The following is a 13383-nucleotide window of genomic DNA, read 5'->3' on the forward strand; positions in this document are numbered from 1 at the left end:
CCGGATAGCTCCTTTGCTCAAGTGCATGTACTTCAACTCCATTTGGGGGATCTAGTTGCCTGAAGCCTCCCGCCCGTGCCTGTGCCTGCTTCTGCCGTATGGGCCTTACTGGCACCAACCCCGGCAGTAAGAGCAGGTAATGTACCCGACCCCCCTTCCTACCCCCACTTCCAGTAGCGTTTTCCTCTCCATCAATTCTACTTCCTTCCCTTTCCTCGTATGAGTAACATTAATTTCTATAGTTTCTCTCTTGGCCTCTGAAAAATACATGCTTTTAGGTTTCATGGTTGGCTATTTAGCTTTCCCTGTTTTTAACGAAGTGCTCTCTGTTACCAGCCATATTTGCCCCCAAATGTCTACACCCTTAAAATTTTGGATATTTTTTTCTCCTACAGTGATTAGAAAACAGAAACAGAGTTGCCACTCATTTGACAGAATGGTGAAGACAGAGAATATGGCCTAGGCTCTCGATTTATTTGAGGAAGCCTGAGTGGCTCCAAGTTGTTAGCTTCATTTCTTGTGTTCTGTGTCCTTCCATCCTTATCATTCTCTGACCCCCAGCGTGTGATTTCTTTCACTTTGGAAGTCTGTTTCTCGTTTATCTTTAAGGTTTGAGACTCTCTGGTCTCACACATGTTTCTATAACATAGTTTCTTAGTGCTCCCTTACTATAAATTATATTGGGCTTTTTGTTTTGTTTCTTTTTTAACTTTCACAATTATTTTATTTTCAAGGTATTTCTTGTTTAAATTAAACTTCCCTTATCCATCCTGTGTCTTAATATCTGGAGTTCATGCCTATCTCTAGCTCATCCTCCTGAAAATGATACAATTTCCAACAAGGCTTATACTTTGAAGTAAAAAAGTTTATTTTCACCAGGCGGTGGTGGCACACGCCTTTAATCCCAGCACTTGGGAGGCAGAGCCAGGCGGATCTCTGTGAGTTCGAGGCCAGCCTGGTCTACAGAATGAGATCCAGGACACGCACCAAAACAACAGAGAGAAACCCTGTCTTAAACAAAACAAAACAAAAAAGTTTATTTTCTGAATCTTTGAGCATAGAGGTTAGGTGGGCATGAGCAGTGCTCTCTAAAACCATACTCCAGAAAAGGATCAGTATCGCTCAATATGGCATTTGTTCATTATCCTTTAAGGATGTATAGTATAGAGAAATCTACAAATGGAGAACCCATGTCCGGAGTTCAGTTTATATAACTTCATCTTTTAGATGATGAAATGATGTCTGTTGTAGTGTTTCTCTTTCAATGTAAATGATAAACTATGATAAATGCCCTTTGGGAGTAATGTGAGAACTCTTACCCCAGCCCAGAGATACTAGTAACTTTTTTCATGCTATTTTCTTTCTACTGACATCAGCTCCCTGGCCCATTGTTTTTTTACTGGCACTTGTACTGACAGTAATAGAAAGGAAGTGTAAAACTACAAATACAGAACCGTAATGCTGGTGCACATTTAAAAACTACACTTCCCACCCTGTCCTAAGCCATAAGCCTTTTCTCAGAATACATACCTTCCTTCCGTTTGCAGTCACTGTTTTTCTGAAAGGCATGAAGACTTTGGGGTAGATGAATGCAATAGATTAAATCTATTTAATAAGACACACAAGTAATAGAAATGGGCAAGGTTGAGGCAAAACACGAGGATCGGAGAGTTGGAGCACTGAGACCCCCGAAGTACAGGAATTGCGGGAAGTGGTGAGGCTGTAGAACACCAATTTGGACTGACTTCTGGGAAGAAGGGGGCTCTGAGAAGACAACAGATGATACCTTTCTGGCAATATCTGTTTTATTTAGAGCTTGTAGATAGGTGGCCTTGAATTTCAACTACACTTCTGATCTGTTTTGTTTTGTTTTTTTCTTCTCTACTTTCAGCCCCCAGGATATGTGTCATGAGTCTGTATATTTATTTTGATTATGGGAAGTGGTGAAGTACAGCCACTAAATCCTGACTTTCCTTTAGGGTACATGCTTCTCTTTGGGGCAGTGGTAGGTCAAGACTGCATTTTCACTCTTAGTTAAGACAAAAGTCTGATATCACTTTATTATCTAGAGAGTTGCTTTACCTTAAACCCGGCAGACCATCCATTCATTTGTTTGACCAGGGTTTGAGCTGTAGACAGAGAATTGATGAAACGTCTAAGCTGGTAAACTAAGCTACATATTGATGCAGGCAGGATGGTCCACGGCAGTAAAGGAATGGAGCAATGAAGAAAGGTAGAGGTTGGGGAGGTTTGAACCTGTAAAAATCTAGGAGTTTTAAATTGGGAGTCAGAGAATCTGGAGCTTGGGTTAAAACCTCACAGAAGGGCAGTTGACTACAGGTTAGGGATTGAGAAGTAGTAACACTCTACACTGTGGGATCAAGTCAGTTGCAAGGGTTTGATGGAGGCAGGGTTATTTTGAGACGGTCTTGCCATGTAGCCTTGGCTGCCTGATACTCCCTCTGTAGTTCAGGCTGTCCTCGGACTCATAGCAGTCCTTCTGCCTCAAGCCTCTCAAATTCTGGGGTTGCAGTGTGAGCCACCACATTTGGGTGGTGGCTTTTGAGTTATGGAACCCAGATTGACAAATAGAAAGCAGAAATGTGGTCAAAGAGCCAGGTAAGAGCTCATGCCTACAATCTGAGCACTCAGGAAGCCGAGGAAGGTGGATTGTTGCAAATTTGTGGCCACTGGGCTACAAAGACCCTGGTTAAAAAAAAAGTGAGACTGGGCATGGTGGTACACCTGGTGGTTCGCACCTTTAAACCCAGCACTGACAGGCAGAGGCAGACAGATGTCTGAGTTTTCGGTCAGCCAGGGGAGCACAGAGAAACAAAAAGTAACTATCTCAAGGAAGCCCTCACCTGGTTTCCTAGTGTGCCTGACTGTGTCTTGGGCTACACAGAGAAACCCTGTCTACAAAGAAACAAAAAGTAACTATCTCAAGGAAGCCCACACCTGGTTTTCGAGGGTGCCTGACTGTGTCTTTTTGTCTTAACTCTCATGCTTCAGCCCACACCAATACATCTGTATTTGGCCAAAAAAGAAATCTGGGAAGCAAGGACCAAGAGATAATGCACTGATTTTTAAAGATTAATAATTGAGTCACATGTAGTGAACTTTTTCAGGGGGAAAAAGTTTAGTTACTGTTTCTCATTAAAATGTAACATCGTTGCTTCAGTCTGGTAGTGCAGACCTGTAAACACAGGTCCTTTGAAGGCTGGGGTAGGAAGACCCCAAGTGCAGAGCCTGCTCAGTCTACAGAATAATTTCAAGGCCAGACTATGCAACTTAGTGAGACACTGTCTAAATAAAAGGTAAATTGAGGGGCTGCAGAGATGGCTGCATGGGTAAGAGCTCTTCCAGGGGACCCGGGTTTATTTCCCAGCTCCCACGTGGGGATTCACAACTGTTGGTAACTCCAGTTCCAGAAGATCTGATGCCCCTTTCTGACCTCTGCAGACAGCACAGGCATGCATGTGGTGCAATGGCATACATATAAACAAAACATACATACAAAAAATTTGTGTGTGTGTGTGTGTGTGTATTCCCCCCTCCCCCGCCCCCGGCAGGGTTTCTCCATGTTGTTTTGGTGCCTGTCCTGGATCTCCCTCTGTAGACCAGGCTGGCCTCGAACTCACAGAGATCCACCTGGCTCTGCCTCCTGAGTGCTGGGATTAAAGGCACACACCACCGCCACCCGGCTAGAAATATATAGTCTCTCTATTTAGCCTTGGCTGTCATGGAATTTGCTATGTAGACCAGGCTGGCCTTGAAATTACAAATATCCCCCTGCCTCTGCTTCTCAAGTGCTGGGATTAAAAGTATGCCACCATGCTGGGCCCAAAATATAAATTTAAATTTAAAAAATAGAAAAGGTAAAATTAACTCTGTGGTGATGTTCTTGCTTGGCATCCTCAAAGCCCTAGGTTCAGTACTACAAGGTGAAAAAAGAAATTTCTGGACAAAGTGACACATGCTTATAATCTCAGTCTTTCAGAGACTGATGTAGAGAGAATTGCCAAATCCAGAGCCAGTTTAGACAACATGGAAAACAATCTTATAAATATTTTTTTAAAGATCTTTGCTTGAGTTTTACCCCTTATTCAGTGCAGTGGGACTAGAATGAATAAATAACAAGGTATTATGAAGTATAAATACATCTATAAATTATTGTCAGTTTAAACTTGTAGTTAGTATAAATTTTCATTGTAGTGGTGTTTATGCTGGGACTACAGGCATGAACTACCACACTGTCCTTGCTATTGCTTTTGTATGATATTTAGCTACAGATGTTTGGTATAACTTCTCTGACTGTAAGTAGAAGATGAAAGATCATTTATGGCAAAATGGGGCATAACTAGTTAAAAAAAGTTGATGAGACCTAAGGAAATACATAAACTTACTGAATAGAGAGATTTTTCATTAAATCAAAAATTATGCTTAACTGTGCTGACTGCCATTTTGAGTAATTTGTGGGCAAATAATAGAAGTTGGAATAAGCTGCTGGGATAGTTTGGCCCCAAATAGGAACTGATACACATCTTGAGACTTGAAAAGTATACAGTTATTGAAGCCAGAAGGAGGTCCTGGCCTACATGATATTGTTTTCTAAGGATGACCAGAAGCCAAGCCCATTGGTAGCACATACCTGTTACCCCCAATGCTTGGGAGGGTTGTGAGTCTGAGGTAATTCTGGGATAACCCCTGTTACATATTGAGACCTTATCTGAAAAACAAAAAACAAGAGCACCTCAACCCCCACCCCAATGCACATGTCCATGCTCACACGTGCACACTCAGAGCTTGCATCCTATGAGAAAGTCTTTTTTTTTGTCAGATCGACATTATATTTCTGACAGATTTCTTATTTGATGTCTTCAGATAGCTATTGAGTAAGGCTTTCCTGGATTGCCATGACATTATATACTCTTTTAAAATGTTTTATAAGGCGTATTATTATTATGGATGTGTATATGTGGATGTGCATGCTGTGGTGGATGTGTGGAGGTCAGAGGATAACTTTGTGGGGTCAGTTCTTTTCCTCTACCTTTCCATGGGCTTGGGGATTGAATGCACTCAGGTCACTAGGCCTGTGTAGCAAGCACCGTCATCCATTGAGCCATCTCGCTAGCCCAAGAACAAACATCCTGTGTGTGTGTGTGTGTGTGTGTGTGTGTGTGTGTGTGTGTGTTTCATTTATTTTCTGTGTGTGGGTGTTTTGTGTGCATGTATGTCTGTGTTATCATGTGCAGGCCTCATACCCACAAAAAGAAGAGGACATTGGATACCCTGGGGCTGGAGTTAGGGATGATTGTGAGCCTCCATGTGGCTGCTGAGGACCTTGGTCCTCTGGGAAAGCAGTCAGTGCTCTGAGTTGCTGAGCCGTCTCTCCTTTTCTCCTCTTTTTCATGTACTTGCATTATGTGGTTGTTTAATTTCCTTTGTTTCATCCCAACATTTTCATTTCACTTAAAGCCATAGATGTGGGATTTATGAACATATCATTTATGAGACATTTTTCAGGATAGGAGACTTTCGAACTGTCTTATGTTAGCATCAAGGAATACATTGTGATTTCTGTGAAGACTGAATAGCTCATTCCAGTAATGTGAGCAAGTATTATCTTTAACTGTTCATTGGATGGCTTCTGTGTGTGCTGTCCTGCAGATTTCTTGAGGATCCACAGTTCCCACCATCAAGGATTTCTCAGGAGCTAGGTCATAGTACATTGTTCTGGAGATTAAACCCTGAATAAGATCCATAATTGTTCACTTTTATGTACTTACAATTTTCTCGGACATATTAGACAAGCATCCTGAGATGCTGGTAGTTTCTATAACTTGCACAAAGGAATGGTTTGGGCTTTCACAGGATATGGATAAGAAACTAAAATCATGCATGCCTCAATAAGATATAATGCTGTGGGTAGTTAAAGCAAATAGACGATCAAGTCATCACAAATTGCTGGGTTAAAGAGCCTTAGGCTGGGTAGTATCTTTGCTGGAAGGGGTGTGGGAGTGGGGTAACGGACTGGAGGAAGCTCTGTTCCATGTATATGCTACAGTATTATAGGCACAAGGACTCATCAAGTGAGCTGTGCCATGTAGGAATGTAGGGTATGTATAGGGAAAAGTTGGGCATATAAGTTAGAATTGAAATGCTAAGTCTCTGGCAAAGAAAAGACATTTTGTTGTTTTGTTTTGGTTTTATGAGACAAGGTTTCTCTTTGTAACATTCCTGGCTGTCCTAGAACTCACAGATATCCACCTGCCTCTGCCTCTTGAGTGCTGGGATTAAAGGCATGCACCACCATATCTGGCAAATGTTTTTGATCTTAAATATAAGAAAGGCATTGAAGAAGACATCACAAAATGCTGTATATAATTGCTTATTGGAAGCTTATTGGAATACTGGTGGAGAAACTACACTGGACTCAGTTCACATTGTGTTATGAGCTTGGTTACAGGTGGCTTGCTTTTGCTAGTCACAGGTAGAAGTATCTGGAATGAAAGACTTATAACAATGGATCCAGAAACTTTAATCTACCTTTATAGATGTTCTTGCTATGTTTTAGAGTTGTGCCAATTTAACAGTGAGTGAATATAAATTTCCTTATCATTATCTTAAAAAGCTAAATACATAAAGAAATGGACAGAAACAAGCTTAATGTTTTTTGGGGTATTGTTTGTTTTTGTTTCTTTGGCTTTTGGAGACAGGGTCTCACTGTGTAACTCTGACTAGCTGGCCTGGAACTCCTAGAGACCCTTCTGCCTCTGCCTCCCAAGTTCGGGGATCAAAGTATGTATCACCACACCCAACAAGCTGAATATTCTTGGTAGAAATACTTCAAGGTGTGGAGATATAAGAGCCTAAAGGGGTTTATTTCTTCTTAGTTTTTAGTTTTGAGACAGAAATATGGGTATTCTTTTTACCGTGTGTCTATCTACAAAGTTCCTCATATTGTCCTCTTATTATTTTAATGGAAATGGATATTAAGATGGTACCTTAGAACTTTTCATTGAAATCACCAACTTTGCTAATTTTTGTTTATATTTATATTCACAGGAGTTCCATCTTTTCCTCTGAAGACTTGACTATCTTGCTCCATGAAGGTCAGGACAATCTGACATGCACTTGTTTCTTGTCTCTTCACTTGAAGAATAGTTTTCATCCACTGTGTACATTATTTTCTTAATAGGGAAGGGGAGGGGAGAACTATTTCCCCCCCTCCCCTTCCCTCCCCAGACCTTCAACAAATACCCTTCATTAATTTACCAAGATGGCAGACCCCATCATGGATCTGTTTGATGACCCAAATTTATTTGGCCTGGACTCTCTGACTGATGACAGCTTTAATCAGGTCACTCAAGACCCCATTGAAGAAGCACTTGGACTGCCAAGCTCTCTGGACTCCTTGGATCAGATGAACCAAGATGGTGGAGGTGGTGATGTGGGAAATTCATCAGCAAGTGACCTGGTTCCCCCACCAGAGGAAACAGCTCCCCCTGAACTTCCCAAAGAATCCACAGCTCCAGCTCCAGAATCCTTAACCTTGCATGATTATACCACTCAGCCCGCCAGCCAGGAGCAGCCAGCCCAGCCTGTCTTACAGACATCAGCGCCAACATCAGGACTCTTGCAGGTCTCCAAGAGCCAAGAGATCCTGAGCCAAGGGAATCCTTTCATGGGTGTCTCTGCCACAGCTGTCTCTCCCAGCAATACTGGAGGACAACCATCTCAGTCAGCCCCGAAGATTGTGATCCTTAAAGCCCCACCAAACTCCTCAGTCACAGGTGCCCATGTGGCACAAATTCAGGCACAAGGTATCACCAGTACAGCTCAGCCCCTAGTGGCTGGTACAGCCAATGGTGGGAAAGTCACTTTTACCAAAGTGCTAACTGGTACACCCCTTCGACCAGGTGTCTCCATTGTCTCTGGCAATACAGTGTTGGCAACCAAGGTCCCCGGGAACCAGGCTGCTGTTCAGCGCATTGTCCAGCCGAGCCGACCAGTGAAGCAGCTAGTCCTCCAGCCAGTTAAGGGTTCAGCTCCTGCTGGAAACCCAGGGGCAACAGGCCCCCCACTGAAGCCTGCAGTTACACTGACTTCTACACCTACCCAGGTGACTTGAGTGAAAGGGGAGATGAATTGTGGTTTCATAGAAGACTTAGGAACAATGAGGGTGGAGGGAGAGAGAACACAGGTATATAAGAACTGTTTATAGGAAAGTCTGTTTAGCTCTATCTTGTAGCCTGTGCACTTTTTCTTGGAACAAAGTCACTCTAATTGGGGCTAGTCCCAAGCTCATGGCATTCTTCCTGCTTTGGTCTCCAAGTGTTGGGATTACAGGCATTAACCACCATGCATGACTGTCTTTTTTTTGTGTGTGTATGTGTGGGGGGTCTTTCAAGACAAGGTTTCTCTGTATAGCCCTGTCTGCCTTAGAACTTACTCTGTAGACCAGGCTGGTCTTGAACTCAGTGATCTACCTGCCTCTGCCTTCCAAGTCTGGGATTAAAGGCATGTGCCACTGCTGCCTAGCTCTCTTTGCTTTTCAGCATGAGCTTTGACAGCTCTTACCACATGCTGCATTGTACCTACCCAGTGCCGAATACTGTGAACAGTCTCTGTGCTTCCAGAGCTCAGCCTGTGGGGAAATATGGACATTAAACAAAAATTCACAGTAAATGTATGCTATAAGTTGTCATTGAATATAGAGGATGTTCTGGGAACATATTTGCAAGACTTGTTAAGTGCTCCTTTTATCGATCTATTTATTTGTTGAGACGGCTTCTTGCTATATAGACCAGGCTGGCCTGGGATTCTATATAGCCAAGGAAGGCTGGCCTCAAACTTGAGATTGACTTTCCTCCACCTTCTTACTGCTGGGATTGGAGGTGTGTGCCATCACACCAGTTTTCGGGGGGTTTTTGTTTGTTTTTGAGAGGTTCTCACTATGTAGTCCATCCAGGCTGTCCTCAAACTTGAAGTCCTGTCTCAGCCTCCTGAAGCTGGGGTTACACACATGTGCCACTGCACCTGCCTCTGTTGTCACTCCTACTTCTGTCCTCTTCCTCCTTTGTATCATACAAAGGGAGAGCTCTGAAGAAAGGACCAGCAATGTTGGGAGCACCTGTAGGCATTAAAGCTAATGGAACTGATGTGGAGGCATGGTTCATTTTACTCTTAAGAATTTTTGTCCTAATTTCTAAACATTAAATGCCTGCCTTAGAAGATAGCTACTAAAAAGGGGTGTGTGTGTGTATGTGTGTGTGTGTCTGTCTGTGATAGGCTTGATACCCACTGGGTAGAGGTGTTACAGAAAAGATTCTCTAGAGACATATTGGAGAGTAAACAAAAATGGATTCTCCTCTGACACTCAGTTTTATGAGTCTCAAATGAAGAAAGCTGGTGTAAATATTTCTATATATAATGTTCTTTAATGCCCCTCTTCTGTGATTTCCTTTTTCCATTGTAGGGTGAATCGAAACGCATCACCTTGGTCCTCCAACAGCCACAATCCGGAGGTCCCCAAGGACATCGGCATGTTGTGTTAGGGAGTCTACCAGGCAAGATAGTGTTACAGGGCAACCAGCTGGCAGCCTTGACTCAAGCCAAGAATGCCCAGGGGCAGCCTGCCAAAGTAGTAACCATTCAGCTGCAGGTGCAACAGCCGCAGCAGAAAATCCAGATTGTCCCACAGCCTCCGTCATCACAGCCACAACCACAGCCGCCCCCCGCAGCCCAGCCATTGACACTTTCCTCTGTACAGCAGGCTCAGATCGTGGGACCAGGACAAAGCCCAGGACAAAGACTCTCAGTACCACTCAAGATGGTGCTGCAGCCACAGGTGAGTGACTCGGAGAGGAAAGGAAAGGAACATCCCTTAGGCTCCACTGCCTTCATTCAGTAGCTATTGCTAACTGCGAGGAATTCTAATTTATGCTTTGGAACTGAGGGGCAAATTTTTATTTCACCCATTGAAGCCTTGTTTTTATTCAGTCATACAAAGATTAAGAATTATTGTTGAAGCTGGGCAGCGGTGGCACACACCTTTAATCGCAGCACTTGGGAGGCAGAGGCAGGCGGATCTCTGTGAGTTTGAGGCCAGCCTGGTCTACAGAGCGAGATCCAGGACAGGCTCCAAAGCTACACAGAGAAACCCTGTCTCGAAACACACACACACACACACACACACACACACACACACACACACACACACAAAAGAATTATTGTTGAGTTTGAGGAGATGATTTCTATAGTATTTGTCTTTAAACTGGTCTTTCCTTATTATAGTATTATGGGTGGGGAAAAAACTGGGCCTGGGTTGTACTGCATAGCAGACTGTTTCCACACACACTCCCCAAAAGAGCCAGGCATAGTGGCATTCACCTTTAATCCCAGCACTCGGGGGAGGCAGAGGCAGGGGCATGTCTGTGAGTTTAGGCCACCCTGGTCTACATAGCGAATTCTAGGACAGCCAGAGCTACATAATTGACAGACCCTGACTCAAACCAAGAGATAGATAAAAATTTCAGGAAAGAATGGTTTGAAATTATGATGCAGTTGTTGGCATGAGTGGGAGGACCTGAGTCTGGATCCCAGGCACCCGTGTGAAACCAGCCACACCAGCACGCCTGTGATCCCAGCACTGACGGTGGGGACAGGGGGTCCCTCCGGCTTTCCAGCCAGCTAGCTAAGCCGGATCAGTGAGGCCCCCAGTTCTGGGAGAGACCCTGTCTTAAGTGTGGTGATTCACACCTTTAATCCCAGTAGCTGTGAGGCAGAGCTGGATCTCTGAAAGTTGAAGGCCAGCCTGGTCTTCATATTGAACTCCAGACCAGCTAGGACTGACTACATAGTGAGATCATCTCTTCAAAAAAAAGAAAGTGGAAAGCAACTGAGGGAGACACAGAAAAGAAAATTGTCCTTTGGTCCCCACGTGCATGTGCACACCCCCAACGTGTACACACACAGATAGCACACTCAAAATGAATATCTAAAAATGGTGCTGAGGAGATGGTTTTATGGATAAGAATATAAGCATGAGGACCTGAGTTCAAATCCCAGTACCCACATTAAAAAGGTGGATACATAGCCATGTAACCGTACTCCTACAGGGGGACAAAAGAGGACCTTTGGGATTGTTGGTCACTAGCTTAGAATATTCATCATCTTCCTAGCTTATAATACTTATATACAAATTACTATCATTATTATTATTATTTCCATGAAATTGTGTCTCATTTGACAAAGAAATAGTTCATGAATCTTGTAAGATGACTCAGTGATTAAGAGTACTTCTGCTCTTTCAGAGAATTTGAGTTCCGTTACCAGAACCCACATCAGGTGGCTCATAACTGCCTATAACTCCAGCTCCAATGCCTGGGGCTCCTGAGGGCACCTGCACACTCAAGCATATGTCTATACACATAAACACACACCAGGGTGATAAAGATAACCCAAGGGAATGACTCAAACATTTTAATGTTTAGGACAAAGATCAGTATTGGTTGTGCAGGTTGTAATTTTTCTAAAATAGTGACTAAAAGCGTGGCAAAAGAATATGTAAAGTTTGAGCTGGGTGGTGGTGGCGCAGGCCTTTAATTCCAGCATTTGGGAGGCATAGGCAGGCGAATCTCTGTGAGTTTGAGGCCAGCCTGGGCTATAGAGCGAGTTCTGGGACAGCCAGGGCTACACAGAGAAGCCCTATCTCAAATTCCCCCGTTCCCCCAATAAAAAAGGATATGTAAAGTTTAATTTTCTAGAATTCTTTTCTCATCAGAAACCACATTTATTTTTCAGATGGATCTAGGTTCAGTGAGTCTTAACTCTGAGTCTGATTTTTTAAGGCATTAGTAAGTACCTAGTTTGTGTTTTGTTTGCATAGTGTGTTGTGCTGTGTGTTAAGACAGGGTCTCATTATGTAACCCTTTGCTGGCCTGGAACTTAACTACGTAGGCCAGGTTGACCTTGAACTACTGGGCAATCAATTATATTTCCTCTGCCTCCCAAGTGCTAGAATCACAGGCCTCTGCTCCCATGTCTGGCTGAGTATGCCTGGTTTTTTTAGGTCGTTTAAATTGCAAACGTATTGAAATTGTAGTGTCCTTGTCTCTTCAGGCTGGCTCTTCTCAGGGAGCCTCTTCCGGGCTCTCTGTGGTTAAAGTTCTAAGTGCCAGTGAAGTGGCAGCCCTGTCAACACCAGCAAGTTGTGCTCCTCATCCTGGGGGAAAGACTGGAATGGAGGAGAACCGCAGGCTGGAGCACCAGAAAAAGCAAGAGAAAGCAAATCGGATTGTAGCAGAGGCCATTGCCAGGGCCCGGGCCCGGGGCGAGCAAAACATACCTCGAGTCCTGAATGAGGATGAGCTGCCCAGCGTCCGGCCAGAGGAGGAAGGTGAAAAGAAACGCAGGAAAAAGGGCAGTGGAGAAAGGCTGAAGGAGGAAAAGCCAAAGAAGAGCAAAACCTCCGGTGCCTCCAAAACGAAGGGCAAGAGTAAGCTCAAGTGAGTGCTCTTGGCTGCCCCTGGCATGTTGGAGGCAGCACACTGCTGTGAAAATACTTGGGAGGAGCTGTGTATAGCAGCTACCCACTGGACCTGTCCAAAGAGTCGACCTTTTGTTTCTCTGTCCTAGTGCTTATATGGTTAACAGAAATGTTTAAGTAGGTGTGTTTTCAAAAGGACATATGAATCGTGGCTCAGGCAGCTATGACTGCACATTCCTGACATTTACATCACTGTTGTGTAGAAGAGATTTCTCAGTACCTCTACCATCTACTCATAAGAGAGCTACTGGACACAGCTTCCCTGCCCTTAAACCTCAGTCACTGTCGATCTTAGACCTTGTTGAGGGAGTGTGGCTTGTTATGGTTCTTGTTGCAATCTTGTGTCCTTTTTCTTTTATTTCTTGTGGCCGCCTTTTTATTAGCTTCTACTCTCTGCGTGTTCTTCAAACTGTGTAGCTGCATAGGCTTTTTCACCTTGTAAAAAAAGCAGGTTTTGGGGGGCTGGAGATGGTTCAGCAGTGAAGAGTGCTTGTTGCTCTTGCAGATGACCAGAGATTCTTCTGAGTTCTGCAGGCACCAGGCACACATCTGGCACACCTACATATATGTAGACAAAATGCTTCTTCCACATAAAATAAATGTAACTCAAAAAAAAAAAAAAAAAAAAAAAAGGAATAAATTTCATTCTGTTATTTGATCCCTCAGCAAAGTTTCTTTCAGGACAGGGTTACCCTTACAAGCCCGGGTATTGTCTTTTTCAGACGCTCTACTCAGCAGTATTTGTACTGTAGACTGGAGTGTCTGGAAGTTTAGTGTATGATATGGAAGTTTGTGTTAGTGTGCTCTGCCTCATGAAGTATGCTTGCCTT

General features: G+C 43.7%; 1 protein-coding gene across 6 annotated transcripts in view; it reads left to right on the forward strand.

Annotated features, from left to right (window-relative positions):
• The window catches only part of Chd8 (chromodomain helicase DNA binding protein 8), a 70189-nt gene that overhangs the window by 15128 nt on the left and 41678 nt on the right, over positions 1 to 13383 (forward strand). For 5 of the 6 annotated variants that reach the window (XM_028856098.2, XM_028856091.2, XM_028856095.2 and 2 more), the window contains exons 2-4: positions 7069 to 8125; positions 9482 to 9853; positions 12127 to 12512. In XM_028856098.2, coding sequence (XP_028711931.1) covers positions 7283 to 8125; positions 9482 to 9853; positions 12127 to 12512 — 1601 coding nt within the window. In that variant the 5' untranslated portion in view covers positions 7069 to 7282. The remainder of the gene's footprint in view (positions 1 to 7068; positions 8126 to 9481; positions 9854 to 12126; positions 12513 to 13383) is intronic. The other variant, XM_028856096.2, reaches the window with a different exon arrangement.

The sequence above is a fragment of the Peromyscus leucopus genome, chromosome 9 (genome assembly GCF_004664715.2).
Source record: "Peromyscus leucopus breed LL Stock chromosome 9, UCI_PerLeu_2.1, whole genome shotgun sequence".
NCBI classification, from domain to species: Eukaryota; Metazoa; Chordata; class Mammalia; order Rodentia; family Cricetidae; genus Peromyscus; species Peromyscus leucopus.